Source organism: Lemur catta, chromosome 3 (genome assembly GCF_020740605.2).
Source record: "Lemur catta isolate mLemCat1 chromosome 3, mLemCat1.pri, whole genome shotgun sequence".
Classification (NCBI taxonomy): Eukaryota; Metazoa; Chordata; class Mammalia; order Primates; family Lemuridae; genus Lemur; species Lemur catta.
The window spans coordinates 53,919,869-53,947,144 of NC_059130.1; the positions used below are offsets into that span (position 1 = coordinate 53,919,869).

Here is a 27,276-nt window from a genome sequence, read left to right on the forward strand (position 1 = left end):
AGATAGCCAATCCAGGAAGACAGGTATCAAAACCTAGATTAAGAAAAATATGGCTGGGCGCGATGGGTCATGGCTGTAATCCTAGGACTCTGGGAGGTCCAGGAGGGACAACTGCCTGAGCTCAGGAGTTTGAGATCAGCCTGACCAAGAGTGAGAAAAATTAGCCAGGTGTGGTGCCGCTTTATAGTCCCAGCTACTCAGGAGACTGAGGCAGGAAGATTGCTTGAGCCCAGGAGTCTGAGGTTGCAGTGAGCTGTGATGAGGCCACTGCACTCTAGCCTGGGTGACAGAGAGAGACTCTGTCTAAAAAAGAAACAAAAAAAAAAAAGTTACTAAAGATCGGTATGCTTCTATCAGAAGAGAATTTGCCATAGAAGCTTTCATTAAAGTTTTCTCTATTAAAATTTTGAAGAAATAAAATTATATTATCTCTTATCTTAAATAATCAAAACTCTATTAACCAGAGCCCTAAAAATCATAATATTCAACTATTAAGTTTCAGTTCTAAACAAACCATAATTAATTTTAAAGCAATATTTTATATTTTCAGTTAAATTTTACTGATACAGCAGATAAAGTTTTTACTGATACACCTAATTTTCACAAATTAGATTTTCTTAGTAAATAGACCCATTTCCCCCATCCCTGAAACTTTGACAAAGAATTTATTTGTTCCTCAAGAATGTCATGTGCATAATTAAGAATAGTAGGTGCTTTATTATTTTTACAACTGGTATTGTTATTGATATGGTCTGACTTGCTTATTTTTCACAATTTATAGTCTGTTTATTTCTTTATGATTTTTGTTATTGCTGTTCCCACGAAAGTAAAAAATATTCTTAGCTTACACACTAGAAATGAAGCACATTGAAGGATTTTAATAGGTACAACTGAAATTAATATTTAGGACAAAAGGTCCTATTTCTTCATTTACTTACTATATTAAGCAAAGATATAATTTTTTCCCCATTTTGTTAGAATTTGCATTTGCTATTTATAACATACATAAACAGCATTTTTCCAACAAAGTACATGGTTTGAATGTTCACAAAACAATTAAAGTTTCAAAGATAAATGACAAATCACACTATTAGGTTAGAAGACAAATTGACCTTAGTGTCACAAACTGTACACTACCCATAATGCAGGTTCACACATAAAAAAAAAATCTGATTTTAACAATATTTTTAAAACTCCTTTTAATTAAAAAACATGACATTAAACAAGAATGTCAGTCATAAAGTAAAAATTTGGCACAGCAGTGTTTTAAGATTAGAATTCTGAGGCTGTTATTCTGCTAGAAACTTAGGAAAATATAGCATATACATTGCACAATTTTAAGAACACAAGTTGATAATAAACATTCTTTCCTTCAAGAAATATATGGGAATATTCTATCAGAAACTGATAATTCATATTAAAATTAAACTACTTTATTGAAAAAGTCTGTATATAATACTTGCCCTCTAATACTCAAGGCATTTATTAAAATTAGATAATTCAAGCTAAGAGTTACAGTAAGAGTTTTATCCAACAAATAAAAGACAAAGTGCTCTAACTTATTAGTCACAAATACCTTATTAGATGATATTACAAATGCTAATTACAATTTAAAATACTAAATGCAACTTTGATTTTTCCAGTATTGTTTTACGCTTATAAGTCAAATATAAGGAAATAGTATATAATCAGAGCCCTAAATTTTTAAATTTTCTAGTATGACAAATTGCAACAAAAGTTAAAGTCCTCTTTATTCTTACAAAAATGTTTATCACTATATACTTTGTGAAGTGGAAAACAAAATGCAGCAATCAGCACTATATAAATGCAAGCTAAACAGAACTAAGAGTGAAACAGAATGTACTACAAACTAGCAGAGACCCTACTACCACACTGAAAAAGAGGGATGTTCTTATAAATGGTAAGAATTCCTCATGTCATAATATGCTGTGTTTTTTTTATAAAAAGAACTAAATTGCATTAAAAAAATCTCATTTAAAATAAAGCCAAAGTTAGGCACAAAAGTGACCTATCTTCTGATTTTGTCCTTTGGTCAATAAAGATGGAACACCACCAGGTCAGTATTCTTGGGGCAGTGATTACATTCATGAAAAAGCACACCAAAAAACCTATGAATAACCTAAGCTTGATACAATTGATAAATCTACGTAAGATAACATGGTACTTTAGCATAACTGAGAATCTGGATTTAAAGTACATTTTTCTATAGATGGAAAATAATATTCTACAGTAACAAAACCACAGAAGTGAAATAAAATCTGCTTCTGGGATGACTGGTTTCTTAATGCAAAATGAGTGTTCAATTCAGAACACAGTATCACAACAGGACGTACTTTGCAACGTTAGAGTGATCTGATACATCATGGAGAGTAAAGTGAAAGGTCTCTTCACATAATCTTTTATTTCATAAAAAGAAGATCAGTATTTTATTATCTGGTATTTTCTGGTATTAAGATCTGGTATTATTTATTAAGAGACTATCCCACCTTGAGTAAACTTATTTTCAACATTACAAACCTACAAATCACATATGTATAATATGAAGTTTTATTTTATACAGTATCTCTTTTAAGGAAAATATTAAGATTGTCAACATGCAATTAAATAATAATTGTGGCATCCAAACTATAGGTTTTAGGTAAGTAACGAATATTTCTTCAAAATATAAGTCTCAATATTACAAGAAAAAGATGTTCCCACCAACAGAGGGACAGCTAACCTGATTCGGAATCACTGCTGTCTGAAGAGCTTGAATCACTGCTGCTACTTTCAGACTCTGATGAGCTACTGCTGCTGCCACTACTAGTGCTGCTCTCACTCAGTCGGGAACCACAACCAACAGCTTTGGATGATTGCGTTTTCTCAGCTACAAAATAGGGAAGCACATTAAAATGCCAATAGAATTAAATAGTTGCAGGAACATTTAAAAACCACCACCTACCTTTAATTGGACGTTTTCTAGAATTTAACTGATTATTGACATCCATCAACCGTTTTTCCAATTCCTGTTTTTTCTGTAAACGAAGTTCTTCTTTGGATTTCATTATTTTCTTAGCTGTGTGATTTAGGAGGAAAAAAAATGAGTATAAGCTAAACTTAACATATATATCAGACTGATTTCTATTAATTTACAGAAATACATACCATGAGGTCTTGGTGGTCTTTTTCTTAGACATGCTGCAACATATTTTTCTAGTTCTCTTAGTGTTGATGCTTTCAGTGTTTCAAAGTCTATCTCTATCTCATCAGGATTGGAATTTCTCAGTGAAGTCTCTCTTGATTGTATTATGCGAACTACACGCCCAAGTTTATCACCAGGGAGTTTGTTTATATCCAAACTTAACTGCCTTTTCTCATCATAGTTCATAGGTTTAGCATTATCTACATCTTCAGATTTCGGAGCAAAGACCTGCTGTTTCCTCTTCTTTGGTTGACTGTACCAAAAATTAAAATTGAGTCAAACTTATTTTAGGTAATGTTATTATTTTAAAAATCTATCATAAAAGATACTTACTTGCTCTTAGACTTTTCCTTTAGTTTCGTCTGCTTAAATTTTTTCCTTGGATTTTCATCTCTGTTATTAACCTTTTCTTTTTTCTTTTCCTTTTTAGACTTCTCATTCTTTTTCTTCAGCTTACGGAAAGGTACTTGGGACAGAACCTGCACCTGTTGATGAACAGCTTTAAGCTGATAAAGGAAAAAAAAATCTTTTAACACCCATGGCTCTAAATAATTAAAGACACTAGAAAAAAATTAAGGCACTCCAAAGTCAAGAGTATCTTTTGTGAAATTCATTTCATATTATATTTCCTTCAGGTTTTTATTTCATTTCACAAATTCATTGTTTTAAAGGGCATATATTACACTACAAACACTATGTGCTCAACACATAAATGTAAATATTCATCTAAAAACAGACCAAGAATAATTAACATTTTCAGGTGGTCTTAAGGTTTTAATCATCGATTTTTCAGGTTTGAGCTCAGAGCAGTTAATATATTATTACGTAAGGTAGCAAATGTTAAGTAAGATCTCATTCATAAAATCTAAGATTATGTCATAAATCCTATCAATGAGAATCAACCATGCATTATAATTAGGAATATAAATATTTTTTAAATAAAAGAGTTTTACAACATATAGATATTTGAGAAGGAAAAGACTATTAAACATTACAAAAGTGTCATAAGTAAATAAAGCCACAGTTGCTAAGTGATCTAAATTTAAACAGCTATAAATCTACAAAAAGGATTTTATAATAGATTGGCAGCTCAAAGAAAGATTATCAAAACTTGTATCAATACAATCAACTACCTGCTCTTGAAGCTTTGCAAGTTGCTGCACCCGTTCATCTTCAGAATCATCGGAAGAGTTACCATCTGAGGAAGCTTCACTACTGCTTTCTCTACCAGTGGTTTTTGTGGGATCTGTTTTGATGTGACATATGGGCATACTCTCAACGGGTTCATCTGGGATCTTGGCAAAATGCATTTCAAAAACATCCTAAAATGGAAAATTAGACTATTAAGGCCTTCTGCATTTTTTAAATTTAATGCTACAATGACAACTTTTAATAAAAAGTACACTTAAATGTTGTATTTTGACCACAATTCTTTTTTTTACTTTAAGATATATCAGAAGAAATACATTAAGACTCATGCTTCTCTGCTTGCCAAACTTAGCAACTTTTTCCATTTTTTCAGGCAAACTAGACCTCTCAAGTTATATAAGGGACCTTGTTTCAAGGGCCCTGTAGTTGTTGCATCATTCTTCTACCTCCAAATGGCTCAGCCTCCAAAGTCCATGGACTGTCCCTTCAGTGGAACATGGGCTCCAGTCAACCCTGTCTCAGAATCTACTCTCCCCACTTTAGTGATATTTCCCCAATTTCTTCTATATGCAGGGAGGCTTTGTTAAAAGATCTTCTACTAAAGAATGTAATAACTCAAAAAATAAACAACTGTCACAGTTTTAAAAGTATGATTTATAGTTCGGGTATAGTGGCTCACACCTGTAATCCTAGCACTTTGGGAGGCCGAGCGAGGCAGGAGGATTGCTTGGGGCCAGGAGTTCGAGACCAGTCTGGGCAAGGGCAGAGACCTTGTCTCTATAAAAAATAGAAAAATTAGCCAGGTGTGGTAGTGCCTGCCTGTAGCTCCAGCTGCTAGGGAGGCTGAGGCAGGAGGATAATGCTTGAGCCCTGGACTTTGAGGTTGCAGTGAATTATGATAATGCCACTACATTCTAGTCCAACAGAGTGAGTCTTTGTCTCCCCCCCAAAATTTTTAAACAGTTTTGTACTACTTAGGGGTGTGGGTGTTATTCTTTACCTCTTGGGTTACGGTACTAAAAATTTTAAATTATGTTCAGAGGAAAACATTTTCAGAGAACAAGTACAACTCACCTGAAGCATTTTTGCCATTGTCACAACTTCATGATCCGGAGGATTGTATTTGTAGCAATTCATGAACATTAATCTAACATCTGCAGCAAATTCATATGCATCCTTATATTCTTGGTTGTCCATTTTCCCCTAAATTAAAGAAAAACTACAGGATTCATAAACTATGTAGTTTGATTCAGTAATTATTTGAGCACCTATCTTAATTGTCAATATTATGAAATACAGATGAATACACAAAATAACAAAAAGTTACACACCATTCAGATTTGACAAATGTTAAAATTCTGCTACATTTGTTTCATATTTTTCAGACTTTGGAAAAACCCAATGAATTCTGACAAGCAGAGATAAGAAAAAAGGGTATTCCAAATAAAGAGAAGAACAGGAACAAAAGTAGCAAAACAGAGTGTTTTCGTATGACCTTCATTAGGCAAGTTTGACAGTAGGAAAGCAATGAAAAGATAATCTCCTTAAACCAACCAACCTTGAACATTTATATGAAAGGTTTATACTAAAATTCTCCTGGAAATGAAAGACATTAAAAACAGAAGAGTGATATGAACATCAGTTACATTTTTAGATGGCTGCATGTAAGATAGATAGAAGTGTAAGATGTAGAGTAGCCAGTTAGGAAGCTTCTATAAAAAGAAAAACAAACTAACAAGAAAATTCCATTATTGAGCAAAACACATGTAAATTATTGGACAATTCACAAACAAATACAAAAGGTCAATAAACAATTGCAACAAGCCAGATCTCATTTTTAATTAAAGAAATGCAAAACAAAAACAGGAAACATAATTTTGTACCAATCATATCATTGGCAATTGAGAATGATTTCAGAGAATTAAATTAAAGTCACCATCTCCTAGTCCTTGGAATCTATAACAATAACATCCTAATCAGTTTACACATTGCTGCTAGAGAAAACATGAAAGTAAAATGAGTAAATTATTTTCATGTTTAATGGCAACTCTTGGCCTCTTTATGATGTCTTTCTTATTGAAGACCTAGATTTCCTTCTATCCTCATTTTCCCCCAGTCATTCCTTCATATTCTTCATGTGTTTCAAGTTGGCCAAAATATAGTATTCTAACTATGTCCTCTACACCTCAAGGCTGTCCTACAAATTATTCCCTCTCCCTGGAATATCCTATGACTTACCATGTCTTATTTATCCTTTAAGACTCAGCTCATTTCAGGTAATGTTTCATGACTCCTGAATCTTAATCAGGGAAAAGTAGAAAAGCAGTATTTTGAAGAGACAATAATAAGGTTAACCTTTTTTTCAGAACTTAAGACATGATTCTTCAGATTGAAAGCGCTAATTTCCAAACAAGATGAATAAAATTAAGTGTACAAGAAAAACACAGGAAAGACAGATTGCTTACAAAGGGATGAGAAGTAGACTGACAGAAGATATCTTTTCAGCAACAATAGATGCCAGAATATATCTTCCAAATGCTGAGGGAAAATACTTGTCATTCTAGAATTCCATAGCCATAATTCTATAGTCAGAATTAAATATCTCAACAATAATAAATAGGGCCAGGAGTGTTGGCTCATGACTGTAATCCCAAGTACTTGGAAGACAGAGGTAGGAGGATTACTTCAGCCTAGGAGTTACCGCCTGGGCAATATAGTGAGACCCTATCTCCAAAAAAAAAAAAGAAAAAAGAAAGCGACTGGGGCTTGGGAGCTCACATCTTGTAATACCAATACTTTGGAAGGCAGAGGCAGGAAGACTCCTTGAGATCAGGAGTTAGAGACCAGCCTGGGCAACACAGCAAGACCCCATCTCTACAAAAAATAGAAAAATTCAACTGAGGCAGGAGAATTGCTTGAGCCTAGGAGTTGCAGGCTGCAGTGAGCTATGATTGCACCACTACATTCCAGTCTGAGAGACAGAGCAAGACCCTGTCTCAAAAAAAAATTCTGTAGATGTTATAGTTCTATTCTTTTAGTAGTTATCCTTAAAATTAATATACATAACAGTTAAATTTTTCCAATAATTTAAAGCTTGCAAATCAGCAACAAAGAAAACATCAATCCAGACAACTAAAAAAAAAAAAAAAAAGGCAAGAAGAGAGTCAGAAACTACACAAATGCCTTATCAAAACAAACAAACAAAAAAATCCCCTCAAACACTAGAAGTACACAATTATTAAAAATAGTTCTGAAGAATATATAACATGAAAATGTCCATAACACAGTAAGTGAAAATATTGGGTACAGATTCTATTACATACTGTAACTCAAATATTATAGTGTAGAACTGTAGATGTGTTTAAGTAGAAAAAAATGAAAAGATATATTTTAAAATGTTCCAGTGATTAACTCCAAATAGTATGACTGGTGATTTTAATTTCCTTCATCTTTTTCTGGCTTTTAAAATTTCTTTGCAATGAATTGTAAAGAAGAGAAGTTCCTCCTATCAAGGAAAAATTTACCTTAATAGTTCCAAGATCCATTGGATTTTTGACAATGTCATAGTAGTTATGGAGTCCCAAAGCATTAACATCAACAGGATTATAAAAGGGCCATGCATATGAGAAATGTTTCTTTGCAAGCATTTCTTTAAGAATCTCACTACAGTGCCTTAATTGTTCAGTTACTTTAACAGTCTTTACACCTTTATATTGTTGTTGAGAATCTGGCAAAACATTCTTCAGCACATTTTCTTTTATAGGGGGATTTCTCACTGATTTATTTTCTGTGAGTGTTGGAGAAGATTCACTATTTGTTTTAACTACTGCAGTTGTAGGAGTTGTTGTGTCTGCTTTCCTCTTCACACCCCTTGTAACCTAAAACAGAACAATTCAACAAAAAACTACATTAAGGTGATATTCAGAGAAATATTTTTCAATTATTTTGATCATTATTCTTATAAGCTAGAAAAATGGAATGATTACTGGTGCCAAAAGTCTTTGTATAGATAATTTACACATACTGTTTCAATCCATGTATTAAACATTAGGAAAGGTTAATTTTCTTTTATAGGTAAAATAAATAAAATTTTCTACTCACACCCCAAGCATGTCTTGCAAACGCTTCAGATGAACGAAAGGCAGAAAAGCAAAGTCATGGTTACACCGAAAAAAGTTTCTGAATACCTAAAATCAGCTAGAGTATATAATTTTAAAAAGAAAAATATGCAGGTAGACAACTTCTGATTGTTAATACTATCATGGTTCTAAAACAGTTCAAATTCTACTAAGAATCTAAGAAACCTCTAAAATTTGGCTAGTCTTCTAGGTCTCTGTTCACAAAATGTATAGAGAGGCAGAAATAGTGTGACTTAAGATTGCTACATGTTGAAGACCAATTTTCATATCAACTGGAAAAAAGTATAGACACCACAACATCCAAAGTTATGTTGAAATATTTAAGAAACCAATCATTTTAAAACTGCAGTAACTTACTTGGGCCATAGTTTGGGAGCTAGAGTTGAGTGGAGCTCCTTGTGCCATGTTTAAGGGAGAAACATATGCCTCAGGAGTAATTGCTTGCTGCTTAAATACTTTCTCTGTTGCTTTGGGGGATGGTTTTTCTTTAATGGAAGAAACCACTTCATTCTGTTGAGTGCCTAGTAAAGTATGAACCAGAGTCAAATATTTGAGTGAGTACAGTATAAAACACCATTTTCACTCTTAGTATTCTATTTTAATTCATTTAGGTCAGCTTTTTAGCAATACAAACACTCTCATTCCCCTTTGAAATCCTCCCACACAGTTGCTGACAGTGTTAGACCAATTTAGATATAATAGGAGAGTTTTCTTAATATTATAAAACATTTAATTTTATAGACATTTGATTTATTTAGCACCACTAAAGACTATCCCAATGAGAATTTTTTTCCAAAAAAAGAGCTTATGTTTCTGAGCATTGATATTCATATTTGATACTTTGTGATAAATTGCAGTACATGTCTTATTATAATGGAGACTTCAAAACTTACTATTAATGGCATGTTTATCAATTTTATTCAACAAGGTGGCTAGCTTAAACTAAGACTAATAATAGAGCTCTGTGGTTAGGTTCAGGTAGCTGTGAACACGAGCAAAAATTTCCGATACCCTGGAAACAAACCCTATAGTACTGTGTGAGGTCTTCCAGATGCTCTGCATAAATATCCAAGGACCTCACAATTGTTACAGATCATTCACAGAACAAAAGATCTGAATATGATTCTCTTATCAATACGTCCTCAGACAGTTCTGCCATAGGAACAACTGTGCATATTTTTCTGCCCTGTATGTTACCAGAGAATGTTATAAGATATTTGGATCACATCACTCTGAAATCTCTTATTACAAAAGTCCATCCTTCCATCAAGGCACTCCATTCTTCTATTATAATTGCTCAGGACGAAACCCTTAGAATCATCTTTAATTCCACTGTCTCTCTAACCCAATATCCAATCCACCAGCAAACGCCGTTAGCTCAATCTTCATATCCAGAATCCAACCACTTCTTACAAGGGGTAATCACCCTGGTCCAAGGCATCATCTGTTTTCAACTTGATTACTGTAATAACATCCTAACAGGTCTTCCTTTTGCTTTTGCACCTTACAGTCTGTCCTTAAAATAGCAACCAAAGTGATCTTTGAAAACTCAGATCAGATCCTGACACTTCTGTTCAATCCCCTCCAATGGCTTCTAATCTTCTAAGTTAAAAACCAAAGTCCTCAGAATGGCTCACAGGCTGTATATGTTCTGCATGCCCTCTTCCCCCAACCTCTGCCTTCCTTCCAACTTCAATTCCTATTACTTCCCTTCTCCCTTTTCTCACTCTAGCCTACTGGCCTTGCTCTTCTCAGATTTAGTAAGCAGAAGCAGACTATTTGCTTTGTCTGAAAGAAGATATGCTTATATCTCACTCCAACATTTCCTTCAGGCCTTTACTCAAATGTCACCCTCTAAATCACCTGTATAAAATAACTCTCTCTACCCGACCTTCCCATTATCTAGCTCTCTTGTTCTGCTTTATTTTTTACATGTCATTAACACATTTGATATACAACATATAGGCATCCCCGGCTCTCCAATTCTTGCTAAACAAACTCAGGAACTTCAGGAACTAAATAGATTTGAATGTATTTAGCTGGGTGTGGTGGCTCACACCTGTAATCTCAGCTAATCCAGGGTTTGAGGTGGGAGGACCACTTAAGGCCAGAAGTTTGAGACCAACCTGGGCAACAAAGCAAGATCCCATCTCTACAAAAAGTTAAAAAATTAGTTGGGTGCGGAGGCGCACGCCTGTAGTTCCAGCTACTGGGAAGGCTGAGGCAGGAGGATCACTTGAGCTCAGGAGTTCGAGGCTGCAGTGAGCTATGATCACATCACTTGCACTCCAGCCTAGATGACAGTGTGAGACCCCATCTCTAAAAAATTAATAATAATAAATAAAAAACTGAATAGATTTGAATGTATTTTAAGATAGGGCCGATATTCCTCAATATTTGAGTTCTCATTACTCACTAAATCTTAGGAATAAAATACATTCAGATAATGTCACATCCTTTGATAGTCCAACTATTGCTCTTTGAACTCAGGAGCTACATAGATATGTATAGTGAGAAATACTTATATTTACTTATTGTTTTTATTTTTTATTTTTTGGAGACAGAGTCTCGCTCTGTCACCCAGGCTAGAGTGCAGTGGCATCATCACAGCTCCCTGCAAACTCAAACTCCTAGGCTCAAGTGATCCTCCTGCCTCAGCCTCCCAAGTAGCTGGGACTATAGGTGCATGCTACCACGCCCAGCTAATTTTTTTCTATTTTTAGTACAGATGGGGTCTCACTTGCTTAGGCTGGTCTTGAACCCCTGAGCTCAAGCCATCCTCCTGCCTCGGTTTTCCAGAGTGCTAGGATTATAGGCATGAGCCACCACGCCCAGCCTTATATTTACTTAATATTGCCTATATCCCTCACTAGAATAAAAAACTCTGAGGGTAAGGGGACTTTGTTTTGATTACACTATATTGCTTGTGCCATACTCAGTATTTGGTACCTAAGAGGAAGATAATGAACATTTATTGCATGCCTATTATATGTTAGGTACCATTTTAGGTGCTGGGGCACAATAATGAACATGACAGCCATAGTCTCTGCCCTTGTGGAGCTTACCGTCTAGTAGAAAAAACAGACCAAAAAATAAGCAATCAAATTGAGTACAAGTAATGCTAAGTGTTAGGAAGGAAATAAATAGGGTGCTGACTAAATTATGGCAGGAGCCTACTATGGAGAAGGTAGCCAAGGAAGGCCTCTTGAAAGGTGACAGTTAAGATGTCACCATAAAGGTAAGAAGCAGCCAGGCAGGGGAACTGGGTATAGAGTGGAGAGAAGGTGGCAGTAAAAAATGTATTCCAAGACAACCAGTGGGAAAAATCTTAGTGAGAGGAAAATAGCTCAGGGTGAGAATGGAAAATTGGGCAAGGACCAGATCACAAAGGGCCACAGTATGAAATTTAGATTTTATTCTTCCATGGGAAGCCAAAGACAGGTTTTAACCAGGTAAATGACACATTCTAGTTTGTTTTTGAAAGATCACTTTTGCTATTGTGTAGAAAATAAACCAGGCATCATAATCAAGATAACTAGGAGTAAGGAAACTGTAGCTTGGACTAGGATAGCTGCAAGAGAAATTTGGAGGTTCAATCCAAACGACTTACTAATGAACAGAATGTGTGAGAAATATTAAAGCAAGGAAGGAATCAAGGATAACATCTAGGTTTCTGGCTTGAATAACTGTGTGTGTGTGTGTGTGTGTGTGTGTGTGTGTGTGTGTGTGTCATTTTCTGTTATTGGGAAGATCAGTGTTTAACTGTGAGCATAAGTGTGAGATGTGTGTAAGACAAGTGGAGATGTTGAATGGCTTGAATAAGTTGTTGCTCAGAGAAAACTATATTAGAGACATAAATTTGGAGATTAATAACACAGATGGAATTTAATAAAATAATATCTAATATCAAGCCCTAAAGAAAGGCAAAAAACAAAAACCAAACCAATATTTAGAGATTTAGTAGAAGAGGATGATATGGCCAAGGACTACAGAATGGGAAGTAAGCCTACATGATTAGTGTGTGCACCAAGAAATAAAAGCATTTCAAGAAAGACACATAGCCTTCTAAAGCAAATAATACTAACAGAGATGAAGTAAAATGAGAACCGAAAAAATATCAATTAAATTTTGCAACAGGAAGACAAGAAGTGACCCTGACTGACAAGAACGTTTTTGGTGGTGCAGTAAAGCTGGAACCTATACTGAGATGAGTATGAGTATACAGAAAGAAATCAAAGAAATGGAACAGTGTCTGGAAGAAGGATATGGGTAAAGAAAGATTTTTTTTTTTTAAGAATTAATTTTTCTTTCCTTTTTTTGAAAACACTCATTTTATCATTCAATTCAGTGGCTCAGAATTCCCATGGGTCAGTCTGAGAAATCTTTTATATCCTGGCTGTGTAAGGAATATTTTAAAAATGACATACTAAAGCAAGTTTATAGAGTAATGAGACTAACCTCACAAAGAAGGACAGATTAATGATGCAAGAAACAAAGGGGATAGATAACCAAAGAAATACAATTCTTGAGCTGACACGATCCAGTCACATAAAAGAAGGCATTGGCCCAAAGTGATAGGGGAGGAAAGGATCTTGTTATATGCTTTTGCACTAGAAGATTCCTCTGCCTGGAATGTTCTTCTTCCAAATCTTAACTTCTCATTGGTTCAATGGAGATTGAACCTATTGTTTGTTGGTCTCTTTCTTCTTACTAGAATGTGAACTCCAAGAAGGCAAAGTTTTTGTTTTGTTCATTGATATATCCTAAGAGCTTAGAACGTGTTCTGTCATATAATAAGCACTCAAGTATATGTCCAATTAATAAATCAACATCAATTCAAGTTCAGGTACTAAATTTTCTTTGCCATAAATTATCAACATGTAAGTAGCCAAATGATTTTAGACTAGTTACTATTATACAACAATTTTCCTACCACTGTGTATAAAAAAGACATGACTCTGGCATGAAGCTAAATCCTACCTATCCTGCAAGGCCAAACAGAAGTTTTCTCACCTTTAAAGCCTTTCCCAACTTTTCTAGGACAAACCAATTTCTCACTCTTTGGAACCATACGGACATACTACATGTATAATGCACTGTCATAATTTTTTATTTTATTTCTAACTAAAAATGTAAATTTATAGCTTGAGGGTTAGGGTGATCATACTTCTTTGTAGCCCCACAAAATGTGCCTTATGTGACAAATATCTAAATATGTACTGACAGAGAAACAAAATCAAAGAACTTTTGTCTGAGAGAAACTTATGCTCTGAGCATCTGAAACAAGCAGCTACAGGAAAGTGTTATTAAACACTGTTTTTTAAAAATGCGAGCATTCTGAAGATCAGTAATTTTTACCTTGCTAGAGATAATAAACTTAAATCAGCAATAATTAGCACGTTGGTTTAACAATTTACTTTTTTTTTTAACATTCCCATTTTGCCAGTTCAGGTTTAACAATTTAAATACCATACTGATGTATGTGTTATCTACCCTACAAGGGCTTATTTTAATCCTCCTGTGGAAGCCTAGGTTTCACATTGTCAGACTTAAGATTAACTTTTCCAAAATAAGAATAAAATAAGAACTTTAATAATCAGTGAATATCTCACAGATTTGGTTGAAGCAAACTGTAAGTCATGACCCATCTTAAAGATCTATTAACAATAAAGAAAAAGTACATATTACTATCAACAAAAACCTCTATCATTAACCCACTACAAGCCTCCTATATACTATCACTTAACTATATACTTTACAAACATTTATAACCATGAAAGATAAATATTTTCCTAATAACATAGATAGGAAAATGAACATGGAATGATTAAGGAACTTAACAAAGATTACACAGCTTGAGTGACACAAAGATAAAACAATATTTATGACATTCTTGGTTAACCTCTACAATAAATCCATTTGAATACTTAAGATTAATTTTGTAACTTCATATTTAAATGATATGATTGTTAGCTGTAAAGATGTTTCCTAAAGCTTTGTGAGTGAGTTAAGAAAAAAATTAGAAAAAAAGACAATATTCAAATCCAATGGTTAACATTTCACTTTCAGCTAGCTATGTGATTTTTTTAGTAGAGAGCACTGTGAATTGGGCCTTCGTATCATTACAGCACAGATACAACATCCACTGAAAATAGTAATAACAGCTCTGTTTATTGGGTCCCTACAATGTGAATGACACTAAGTTGCAGGAAACCTGGCTCCAAGGCCATAATCAATGCAATCCTACTTATTCTTGCATGATACTCACCCTTGTGATCAAGGTTCAGCAGATTGCCTAAATGGAAATTGGTAACAATAGAATAGGATGTAGAAGGACTTCCAGATGTCTGTCCCCTTTGAGGGATTTTATATTTACTTCCGGTCATTACACATACACACGTATGTACACATGAGAAAGAAAGAGAGAGAGAGAGGAGGGTGGGGGGTAGGGAAACAGACAGATGGAGGGAAAGAGGGAGAAGGAGTGGGGAAAGAAGGGGAGAGAAAATGAGAGAAAGAGAGAAAACATAAACTCTTTACCTCCCGGCTTACTTTTCTTTATTCTTTCCTTACCACCCACAACTTGCTCTTCTTGTGGCATCTGAGATAATTTCTGCATAAACAACTTCTCTAAAGCTTGTGCCATAAGAACAATGTCATCTCCAGGCTAGAAAAATATTAAATATACCATAAGGATATACACAGTATGGTCACTGTACTGAAAATTCAGGCCACCTTATGGAAGGAAGTGACATAGTACTCCTAACAGTACTTACCTCTTCTAAATTAAGTTTAGAAAATAATGAGGCAACTCACATTTTAAATTCTAGCACCCTACCCCTTCAACTTTTATTTCTAAGTTAGGTAGCTCAGGAAAATTGAACTTCATTTAAAAATGTTAAATGTGAAAAGACCCTTTGGAATTGTTAAATTAAAATGAAATGGTACTGACTGATTACTACGGTACTGATTTTTTAAAAATTCACATTGGAGTCGGGTGCAGTGGTGCACACCTGTACTCCTGGCTACTCAGGAGACTGAGGCAGGAGGATCGCTTGAGCCCAAGAGTTTGAGTCTAGCCTGGGCAACATAGTGAGACTTTGTCTCTTAAAAAAAAAATTCACAGTGGCTAATAGTTTAAAATCTTTTATACATAAGGTGACATTGATACTTACCTGGAGGACCAGATCAAAATTTCTATTACATTTCAGTGTCACTAGTGATTTTGAATAAAGTAAATGCCAGATACTTAGATTTCTCATATTTACATGGAATATAAGCTTTAAAATATTTACACGAAATATAAGCTTTAAAATATTTAAATACTCTAGAACAGTTTGAAAAGGATACAGTACCATAGGAAATAGGAATACTATATGGAGGAAAAACCAAATATACAAATCCAATTATATGAGTGAGAGCAAATGTGAACATTAAGTTCAAAATGTCCACACATAAACCATATGCATTAACACAAATGCAGCTGGGCGTGGTGGCTCAAGCCTGTAATCTCAGCACTTTGGGAGGCCAAGAGGGGAGGACTGCTCGGATCCAGGAGTTTGAAACTGGCTTGGGCAACATAGCAAGACCTTGTCTCTACAAAAAATACAAAAATTAGTTGGGTATGGTGGCAGGCACCTGTATTCCCAGCTACTCAGGAGGCTGAGGTGGGAGGATCACTTGAGCCCAGGAGTTTTAGGTTACAGTGACCTATGTTTATGTACTGCACTCCAGCCTAAGGGACAGAGCTAGACCCTGTCTCTAAAAAAAAAAAAAAAAAAAAAAACCAAACCAAACAAACAACCACAATATACAAATGCAAGCAAGTACTGCTACTAGAATAGAACAAAGAATGTGTGTGATCTTTAAATCAACTTGTTGTGAAGTCTAGAAGTATGAAATTTATTTAGCTTCTTAGGTTATGGCCAGGGATCCATACTGTGAATACTGATGTGTGAAAATTATGAAATCCAGTGAATAAACATTATCCTTAAAAATATGTAAAATATCCCAAATCAAGACTTGAAATTTGAAATCAGCACATGATTTTTATACTTATCTCTCTTATACATAATAGTAAAGAATTTTAAAGTATAACATAAGGCTTACATACCTTGTTGTATAAATAACAATTTGAGAACATTGTATTGAAATCTTCTATACATTCTGAAGCCTTCACATAATATTTATTCTCCAAGCGCTTCTTAATTGTATTTAAATCCATTGGGTTTTTTATAATGGTATAATAATCCTATGGTTTTGAAGAAAGTCTAAATGTTAGTAAGAATTAATACACTACAACCACTGGTACACAAAGAAATTTAATAAGAAATCTGTCTCTCTGACAAATCCGGAGTAAAATCCCAGCTTCATGGTTTACTATTTACAAATTACTCAACCATTCCATTACCAAATGGCTAAAAATTCCTAACATAAGATTTAAATTTGAATTCTGTACATCATACAACTGAGTCTGCCAGGGAGTGTCAAGACAGACTTCATAGAGAAGGTGACATTCATGATAACCCCACATCAAAAGATCTAGTGACATATGCTATAACAACAAAATGTGTACTATCATTTATCACAAACTGTTAAAAGAATGTCAATGCTCAGAAAAATAAGCTTTTTTAGGGGGAAAAGTACCCATTGGGATAGTCTTCAGTGGTGCTAAATAAATCATCTTTGTTTGTGATGTTATTAAATTAAATACATTTTATAATATTAAAGACTTTTTTACAGAGAGTTTTATAGGATCTTTCTTTTTTTAAACTAACATTATCATGAAGACATACTTACAGGCAACTTTAGTTTCACAGCATCCACAGGATGCTGAAAAGGCCAAGAAAAACTATGCTTCCATAAAGCCTTGAGGACAACTTTTTGTAGATACTGCAATTGATTTGTCAATCGCCCATTTTTCTTAGTATTTATATACTCTGGTGGAGGAGGGTTAACAATAGCTGTTTGTCGACTTGGCAGAGACATTCTTAACTGCTTTAAGTCCAGATACTCCAATGCTGTCTACAAGTACATGCCCTGAAAAAGAAAAAACTGAGTACCTTAGAAGCACTTTAACAGATACTGTATGTTAAAGCACATTGTGATGGGTAGGGGGGAGCCAAATGATAAATGAACCAATTTTTAAACAAAGACGAACCTTTTTCTATACAAGTAGTAAAAGCTGTTTCATTATGTATGCCTTAGTCTTGGATGGTTTAAACTATTCACCATTTCAGTCTTTCAGCCTTTCAAAAACACAAATTGAGGTCTTACCAGGAAAAGTCTATGAATTGCTGGGAAAAAGAATTAACAGGGAATGTTAAAGATATTATTAGTATATAGGCATTCTACAACTGTTAATTCAATGACAGGAGAAAAGCAGAGTAAAAGATTTCTCTAGCTAATTTGAATAAAGTGATTTATTTTAAAATGTAACTTATTAGAAAGAAAAACTCCTTAAGTGTTAAAATGCTGTTCTTTGGCCCATACATTAGATGCTACATCTAAAATAAAATACTTTTAAGTTTCATGGGTATTTCAGAAAGACAGTATCTAATATTTCTAGACAGCATTATCACTTTAAGGGTAAAAAAACAAAGGTACTACCAATTTGCACACAATACCTCAAGTACGTCAGCAAAATGAGTATGGTTTGTCCGTTCTTAGAGACCAGTGTTAACACTTAGCCAGTATATCTTTGTTTGTATTAAGGCAGTATCACTTTTCAACTCTTGTGGCATATTAATCACTTGTGGATCTTTTTAAATTGTGGCAAAATACACAACAAAATCCACCATCTTAAGCATTTTTAAGTGTACAGTTCAGTAAACTACATTCATGTTTTTTGTGAAAGCAATCCCCGTACTTTTTCATCTTGCAAGCTGAAATTCTATACCCATTAAACAACTTCTCTTTCTTTGCTCCCACCAGTACCTGGAAACCACCGTTTGGCTTTCTGTTTCTGTTAATTTGACCACTCTAGATACTTCATATAAGTCTTCAATAAGCCATGATTTGGGGGTAAAAGAAAAAAATATATAAAAAAGATACTTCATATAAGTGGAATCACATAGGATTTTTGTGCGTGTGATTGCTTACTTTACTTACTATAAAGTCCTCAAGATTCATCCATGTCATATCATGTCAGGATTTCCTTCCTTTTCAAGGCTAGATAATATTCTCTTTTGTGTGTATCACATTTTGTTTATCCATTCACCCACTGATGTCACTTGGGTTGCTTACACCTCTTGGTTATTGTGAATGTCTGCTATAAACAGGTTTACAAATATACCAAGACTCTGCTTTCAGTTCTTTTGGATAAATATACCCACAAGCGTAGAAGTGGAATTGCTAGATCATATGGCAATTGTACTTCTAATTTTTTGAGGAACCCCAGCCTGTTTTCTATAGCCTCACATTCCCACCAACAGTGTACAAGGGCTCCAATTTCCCCACATCCTTGCCAACAGTTATTTTGGTTTTGTTTTAACAGTAGCTGTCCTACTAGGTATGAGGTGCTATGGATCTTCTTAAAAATTCTAAAATTATCTCCCAATGTCTAGAGTCAGGGCTTGGGAATCAGTTATGTTGGTTTTCTAAAGGTTACCTGGTGTTTCTGATGTATAGACAAGATTGAGTACCACTGCATTAAATTAACTTGGAGGTGGTTATCAACCTTGTAATTTATTTCATCTCATGATTTTGCCTTTCTCATGTTATAAATATATGAAATAGAACACTTAAAAGTCATGAAGGGCAGGTGCACTGGCTCACACTTGTAATCCCAACACTTTAGGAGGCCAAGGTGGCAGAATCACTTGAGGCCAGGATTTTGAGACCAGCCTGGCCAACATGGCAAGACTCTATATATACAAAACATTTTAAAATTAGCTGAGCATAGCTGTCCATGCCTGTATTTCCAGCTACTTGGGAGGCTAAGGCAGGATTATCACTTAAGCCCACGAGTTTGAGGCTACAGTGAGCTGTGATCATGCTACTGTATTCTAGCCTAGGCAGCAGAGTGAGATCCTGTCTCTAAAAACATAAAAATTAAAAACAAATAAAAATCATTAAGAACAAAGATGGAGATATTCTAGGTTGGCACAACCAAACTGGTTCCTATCTTGGCTTTGTATTTAAAGCTAGCCTTCTTTTGGGGTGTCCCAATCACTACACCCTCCCTCATCCAAAAAGGTTAACCACTATGCTGTCTTATATCACCACAGATCAAGTTGTGACCATTTTTGAACTTTATATATAGTATTATTTACTACATATTATGTTTTATTGGGCTTCTTTTCCCCAACATTTTTTTGTGACTTATCCATGTTATTCCCTACGTAGTTTGTTCTTTTTCATTGCTGTAAAGTATTCTGTAGAATTGTAATACCATAATTTTTCCATTCCTATTGAGACTTCGGGGTTGTTTCTTGCTTTTGACCATGACAAACAATGCTGCTATATGCTTGTAGTGTATATATGCATGTATTTATGTTGTTGCATTGAAACTTTGTTCAACCCAGGAATGAAGTTGCTAGGTCATACATACATGTTCAACTTTAGTATATCTGCCAGTTTTCCAAAATGTTGTTGTTCAAGGGTCAACTATACAACCTTTGTCAATAGAATATTTTTAAGTAAAAAATCATTACTCATTCTATTTTCAGCTCTCTCTTATGGTCTCATTTTCTACATTTAATTCTTTATCTGGAATTAACTTATACTTGTATCTCTGCCTACAGACATGGTCTAGTCAGTGCCTTAAATTTTTTTCTTAAAAATACCTTCCCACACAAAAACCTGCACACAAGATGTTTATAACAGCTTTATTCATGATTGCCAAAACTTGGAAGCAACCAAGATGTCCTTCAGTAGGTGAAGAGGTAAACACAATGGAATATTATGCCACACTGAAAAGAAATGAGCCATCAAGCCATGAAAAGACATGTAGAAAACTTCAATGACTATTACTAAGTGAAAGAAATCAATCTGAAAAGGCTACAAACTGTATGATTCCAACCATGTATTTTTAAAAAGCAAAAACTATAGACACAATAGAAAGATAAGTAGTTGCCAGGGGTTTGGGGAGGAAGGAATGAACAGGCAGAGCACAGATGGTTTCTAAAGCAGTAAACCTAGTCTGTATAATACTATAATGGTGGATACATTTGTCAAAGCCCACAGAATGCACAACACCAAAAGAGAAGCTATGGTGCAATAAACTATGGACTTCAGGGATAATGATGTGTCAATGTAGGTTCACCAGTTATAACAAATGTACCACTCTGGTGCTGATATGTTGATAGTAGGGGAAAGCTGTATGTGTTTGAGAGCACGGGATAGATGCGAAGTCCGTACTTTGTGAATCTAAACCTACTCTAAACAATAAAGTCTGTTTAAAAAACCAAAACAAACAAAAAACCTTTCCTGCTACACGCTTGATTGCCAACCTAAAATTTTCACTCTCCCAAATATCATTAAAACCTTGAAACTTCCCAGATCCCTCACTGGCTTTCTTCAGTTATCTTCCTAGACTTCTCTGTAGTATTTAACATGTCTAAGTACACAGTCTTGATAAAGTACCTATAAAGGCTTTTTGCCCAAAATGTTCAATTGAATGTAATCAAGCTTGTAGATTTAACTTTCATTTAACAGAGAATTCAGGGACTAGAGTTTTGCTGTCCAAAATGATAGCTCCTAACCACATGTAACTATTTCAATTTAAATCATCCAAAATCAAATAAAACTTAAAACTTAGCCACATTTCAAGTGCTGAATAGCCACATGTGGCTAGTAGCTACTGCAGAGGACAACACATATATAGAACATTGTCATCATGGTAGAAAAATTCCTTGGGATAGTGGCTAGAATAAAATGAAACCATAAGGAAAGACAAATCTAGAGTACAGAATATTCTACAAAACAAATGGCCTATCTTTTATAAAGCCAAGGTCATTAAGGAAAATAATGAAAATAATAGCACTTCAATGTTGTGTATATCACATATTGATTTGAAAAGATAAGCTATAATAGACATTTTGGGGACAGCTATAGAAATTTAGGGAATTGTTCGGTTTGATATATGTGATAATAGTTATTATGCAGGAAAAAATTTAAGTACATGCTCAAGAAAAACTTGGTGTGAATACTCATATCTGTATTATTATTATTTTTAGCTGAAGAAAAAGTATTTATTGAATTTGATTCTAGTATAATTAAAAATTCTCAAAAGGAATCATAAGGGAAATGTCTACTTTATTCAAATCACAGGTTAATAAAAACATTTAAAAACACTTGGTATCAGTAAGAACTCTGAAATCTTCAGAAGATAGCTATAGCTTAGGCATATTGTTTCTCAGCCCTCAGGCAGCTGCAGTTGCTCCATATATCACATTATATAGCCCACTTCTATTTCTCATTGAAGAGAAAATGAGCCATAGGACGTGGAATTATCTAATGTTAGGCACACTTCCTTGACTCCATCAATCTTGATGGATAGAGAAGAAAAGTGTGTTTTTAAGGTTTGAAGTAAAATTTCAAGCACTTGACAGTGTTTAGGCAGTACTCTTTGTAAACTACAGAAGCTAACCATCTGGATTGCCTCGGTTTAATATATGAAGCTGCAGGTTTTGATGATGGTTTGTCTTGCTGAACAACACGAGATAAGCATGAATCCTCTTCTTGGTAACGCTCTTGAGACAAATGTTAGCATAGTTCTAAAAAAATCCCTTCCTTTTAAAAGCTGAGATTGGATGCCACAGTCACTTGTACTGTACAAAAACGTAACAGTCTTGCCATATATTGGTTATAGGACATCCACATCCCAGAAACACCTCATCAGGAAGTACATACCAGCGCTCTAATGTTGACATGAAGCCAGTTTAGAGTACAGTATACCTCAAAGACTCGTGGTGCTCCATACCCAAAGTCACAGCAATGAAGAGAAAAACTAAAGCTAACTTCGCAACACCAGATCCAAAGCAATGACCTCTCAGGATGCAGACAATAAAATCGTCGTATGTGTATTATATAAAAGGCTTGTGGGAAGAAAACTTACATAGAAAAGCAAACATGACAAAATGTTGTCAATTGTTGAATACACAGATATTCTTTTACTGTTTTTCTATATGCTTGAAAATTTTAATAATAAACTTAACTATGCTATGATTGAGGGCTATAGATAGACTGAACATGAAGGGACTGAATGTGAACAAGAGTTCTGTCACTGGGCAAAATAATAGCTAATATTTCATAACCTGATTATCTTCAGGGTACGGGGGGCAGGGGGACGTGAATGTCCTGGTTTCTAGTGTGAAGTGAAGCTCACTGCCCAGCAAAATGAGTAAGAATTTTCCTCTTTACAAAGTACTCTTTGTAATTACCCCAGTCTTAGTGTTCAAAGTATTTTAATCTTCTGTTTCTCATTCTTTAATAAGCTTATGTGGCTTTTCATGATACTTGGCAAATGATTGTACTAGATAGATGTCAATTTCATGATTTCATTTTACTTTCTCCAAGATTATTAATTTTAAGTCAGAAAATGTCATTATAACAGTCCTGCAACCGATCCCAAGAGGTTTTCACCTTATCTTGACATAATGGTGGGTCATAATCAGTTGAGAAGTGTCAGAAGTAATCTGTCATTAACTTAAACAAATTGATTAATTCAAAGTTTTCCCTAAAATCACTTACTTACACTCACACTCCAATATGCTATGTTAAGTAAGGAAAAAAAATATATGGAGTTAACAATTATACTGGCACTATGCATAATCTGTAGCCTAACCTGTCTATATGAAAGTCCACTGCTGTTTCTAACATTTATAGAGTTATTTTATTGTTATTTCTGCTTTCAAAACATTTTTTCCCATAGATATATTTCTAAAAAGAAATGTCATAAGCAGATGAAATCTAATGTCAGTAAGATTTTAATGTTATACAGTAACCACCCAATACAATTGCTCAAAGAAAATGTATCATAAATGATTATGAAAAGTTCTTGTTTACTTTGAAGACAATCACATAATAGCATCACCTTGTTAAATAATTCTGTTGTTCCATGAACAAGTTGCCTGAAAATCACATCCCTTTTGCCCACTCAATAATTCATAAAATAATTGGGAATTCGAGAAATTCTTAAAGATAATGCATCATTTAAGGAATTCTTAAAAACAAAAGTTTATTTGAATTTTAACATCCCTATGATGTGAAATTTTGATGAAAATGGTACACAAAGTGTTATACTGTTCCATTTTTGTCCCCCAGCCAACCAATCCCTCTCCTACTATTTAGCAATTTCTTGTGTATGTCCTTTCAGAAATGGTTTGTTTTTTGCCCTTAATTCATCTTTAAAACTGTCCCAGTGTAGGCTGGGTGTGGTGGCTCAGGCTGGTAATTCTAAAACTTTTGGAAAACTGAGTGAGAGGATCGCTTGAGGCCATGAGTTCAAGACCAGCCTGCGCAACACAGCAAGACCACCTATACGATAAATAGAAATTAGCCAGGCATAGTGGCATGTGCCTGTAATCCCGGCTACTTGGCAGGAAGAGGCAGGAGGATTGCTTGAGCCCAGGAGTTTGAGGTTGCAGTGAGCAATGATGACACCACTCCACTCTAGCCCAGACAACAGAGTGAGATCCTGTCTCAAAATAAGAAAAAAAAATTTCCCAGAACAACACATACATTATTGCCCATTTCTTTTTAATTGCTGCATAGTATATCATCATATGGATATTATGGTTATTTCTAATCTTCTGTTATTATATACAATGCTGTAATGAATACCCTTACAAATATATCATTGCATATATATGCCAATATTTATTGGATACATTCCCATTAACAATTTCTGGGCCAATACTTTTAAATTTTGCTAGGTGTTTAATTGTTCTCCAGAGTTATCTCAACTTATGTTTCTACCAATAATGTATAAGAGCAAAATTTTAAACTCCTTATCTTCTTAGCTTTGGACTTGAAAAAAAATTTTTTTTAATTTAAACTTCAAAGAAAAAGGCTTTGAGGTAGGTGTGAATATTTCAAAGTCATCCCTGACAAATGCTACAGAGCAAAGATTTTTTGCTTAAAAATCTTTCCAAAATGTTACAAGAAACATAAAAGTTCACTTCTAATTGAATAGCTGCACAGGCATATCAGGAAGAGTCCAGTCTCCTTGGCAAAAGTCCCCCCCTTACAAAAACATCAGGATAAATCAATTTCTTCAGTTTGCCAAGATAAAAAATTTTTTAAAATTCCTCAATGATTTTTAACCACAGTGATGCAGGTATTAAATTACCCTATATGCATACTGAAGTCTCAAAGAATTGAGTTTATTAAAAAGTAAAATTAATATAACTTATCTTGAGCCTAGAAGACTCAATTTCATATAAGCATAGCTGAACTTTGAGGCTTTGAAGAAATATTGTTTAAAAAAATAATTTCCATGTATTTCAATATATGACAGTAAGTTATTCTGTGGTGTGGCACTTCTGGTAGAACTTCCCAACAGGTCTTACATATGCAAGAAGGCAGTACAACATAGAACTGAGGAGGATGAATTCTGGATAACAGATAGCTCTGCAGCTCAGAAAGGTAAAAAAATAACCTGGCCTGGAATGAGCTCATATACTAACTCTAAATCTTACATCAAAAGAGCAGTCTCTAATTCAAGTGAAAAAAATGGTTTCTTCAAAACTAGATTAGGCTTCAGTTTAGACCAGAGGTAATTCATTGTCAATGTATATTCTTTACAATGATCAATCTCATCTGCTCCTCTCTTATCTCTTCCCTTCCAGTCTAAGAATGAGGCACCTTTCTGTCTAGAACTCTTTTCCCAGGACTCTAGATAACATCCTTTCCCGAAGGTCCCTGCTCCCTCTTTTCTGTACTTTTAACATTTCTATACTAGCTTCCCTCCATATAAACTTTCTCAAGCCTCCTTAAAAATTCTTCCTTTAATCCCATCGTCTCCTTAAAGCCTCAATATTCTCTTCTGTACTTCACAGCAGGGCATCCTAATGACATTGTCTTTATTGCCCATGTCACCCTTGGCTTTTCCCTACCATTCCTCTAAAATTCCCCTTACGCTAAGGTTAACACTTACCATACTTAGTTGTTAAATCCAATGGATTCTTTTTGAATCTTATCTTACTTGACCTCTCAAGCAACATCTGTCACTAGACTATTATGACTCTGTTAAAACTCTCCTCTAGTTTCCAGGATACCATTTCCCAAATTCTGTTTGTTTACTTATTAAATAAGTATACAGCATCTACAGAGTGAGACCCTGTCTCAAAAAAAAAAAAAAAAAAAAAGAGAGAGAGAGAGAAAGGGAACTACAATGTTGCCAAACACTGAGCTAGAATTTTGGGACACAGTCTGTTTACAGAGAATTGTTAATAGGCAATTATAACTCAATACATATAATTACAATCCTTGTCACTTAACACCATGAATTAATGCAATGGTGATGTCTTGATTTTTTGTGTGCAGCAGTTTGCATAAGATCATACTGTTCAACCCACTGTCCTTCATGATATACAAACCCTTTTATAATACCCTCCTTGGCCATCTCACTAGACTCATCTCTTGCTACTCCATCAACTCGCAACATTGTGCCAGCCACTCAAAAAATATGTAATTCTTGCCAGGCACCATGGAACAGCATCTGTAGTCCCAGCTACTCAGGAGGTTGAGGTGGGAAGATCAGTTGAGGCCAGGAATTGAAGGCTGTAATTTGAAATGACAATGCCTCTGTACAGCTACTGCATGGCAGCCTGGACAACATAGAAGCCTCATGTTTTTTAAAAAAAGCAATTCTCCACCGTCCTACCATACTCTGTGTACATACATCCATGCCTTTGAGAAATTTCTCTTTACCCCAGCTTCTCTCATCACTTTTTAGTCTAACTTCTATTTGTCCCTCAAGACCTAGCTGAGTTATCACTTCTACTGAGCAATTTGCCTCTTTCCCATCCAACCACCCAGGCCCTTCCCATGGGTCCCAAAGCACCCTGTACACATCTCTATCTTAATTCTTAACCTAAGCCAGTGCACTTTGATGTCAGGCCCACCTCCAATTCTGCAGCACCCTGCAGAGGGTTTAGCAGGTTCCCAGTAATTAATAAAGTTGAATAAATGAATCAAGAACCAGGATGTCCCTGTCCCAAATGAGGACTCCCAGAATAAACACAGCAAAAATGCCAGCTAAAGTTAAACCCTCCATACTTTCTCCTGCATTCCCGAAACCACAGTACCGGCAGCAGCGACCTACCAGTCCAAGACCTAAGAAGAACTCGTAGACCGTCAGTGTTTTTCGAGATGAGAGGAGGCAGTTGCACAACTGGACTCCCACGTCCTCGCCCCAACCTCCTCCTTCCCAGCCCTCCCTAACACAAAAACCAAACATTTAGGGGGAAAGGGTCGAGGGGAGGTGAAAGCTCACCGGGGCAACGAGCTTGCAGTTGGTAAGGCCGAAGGAAAGCAACCGGCAGCTCACCTGGGCTGCAGGCACGACGAGGATGGCCTCCCCAACTGCCTCTCGCATAATGTTGATGGGGGAGGGGAGAGAAAAAACGGTTGTTCCCACCCAAGGTCACCCCCAGGGGCCGGCGTAGGGCGATGCTTCCTGTAGAGAGTATATTACCTGTTATGAAAAAGACTTTATATGATCACCCTTTTCAGTTTGCAAAAGATGAAGCGGTGCAGGACAGCAGCTCTCCACCGTCCGTCGCAGCCAGCTCTCACCCTAATGGCGGCCGCTAGTCGGCTGCCCCCGGCGCCTTTATA

General features: G+C 35.2%; 1 protein-coding gene across 1 annotated transcript in view; it reads right to left on the reverse strand.

Annotated features, from left to right (window-relative positions):
• Nucleotides 1-27,055, reverse strand: part of BRDT (bromodomain testis associated) — a 54,218-nt gene extending 27,163 nt beyond the window's left edge. The window contains 12 exon segments of the mRNA XM_045547541.1: nt 2,741-2,887; nt 2,963-3,076; nt 3,166-3,455; nt 3,536-3,708; nt 4,336-4,524; nt 5,426-5,554; nt 7,876-8,229; nt 8,848-9,011; nt 15,043-15,157; nt 16,604-16,741; nt 17,290-17,529; nt 26,987-27,055. Of these exon segments, the coding sequence (XP_045403497.1) occupies nt 2,741-2,887; nt 2,963-3,076; nt 3,166-3,455; nt 3,536-3,708; nt 4,336-4,524; nt 5,426-5,554; nt 7,876-8,229; nt 8,848-9,011; nt 15,043-15,157; nt 16,604-16,741; nt 17,290-17,478 (2,002 nt within the window). The 5' untranslated portion in view covers nt 17,479-17,529; nt 26,987-27,055.
• Between the last annotated feature and the right edge of the window lie 221 nt (nt 27,056-27,276).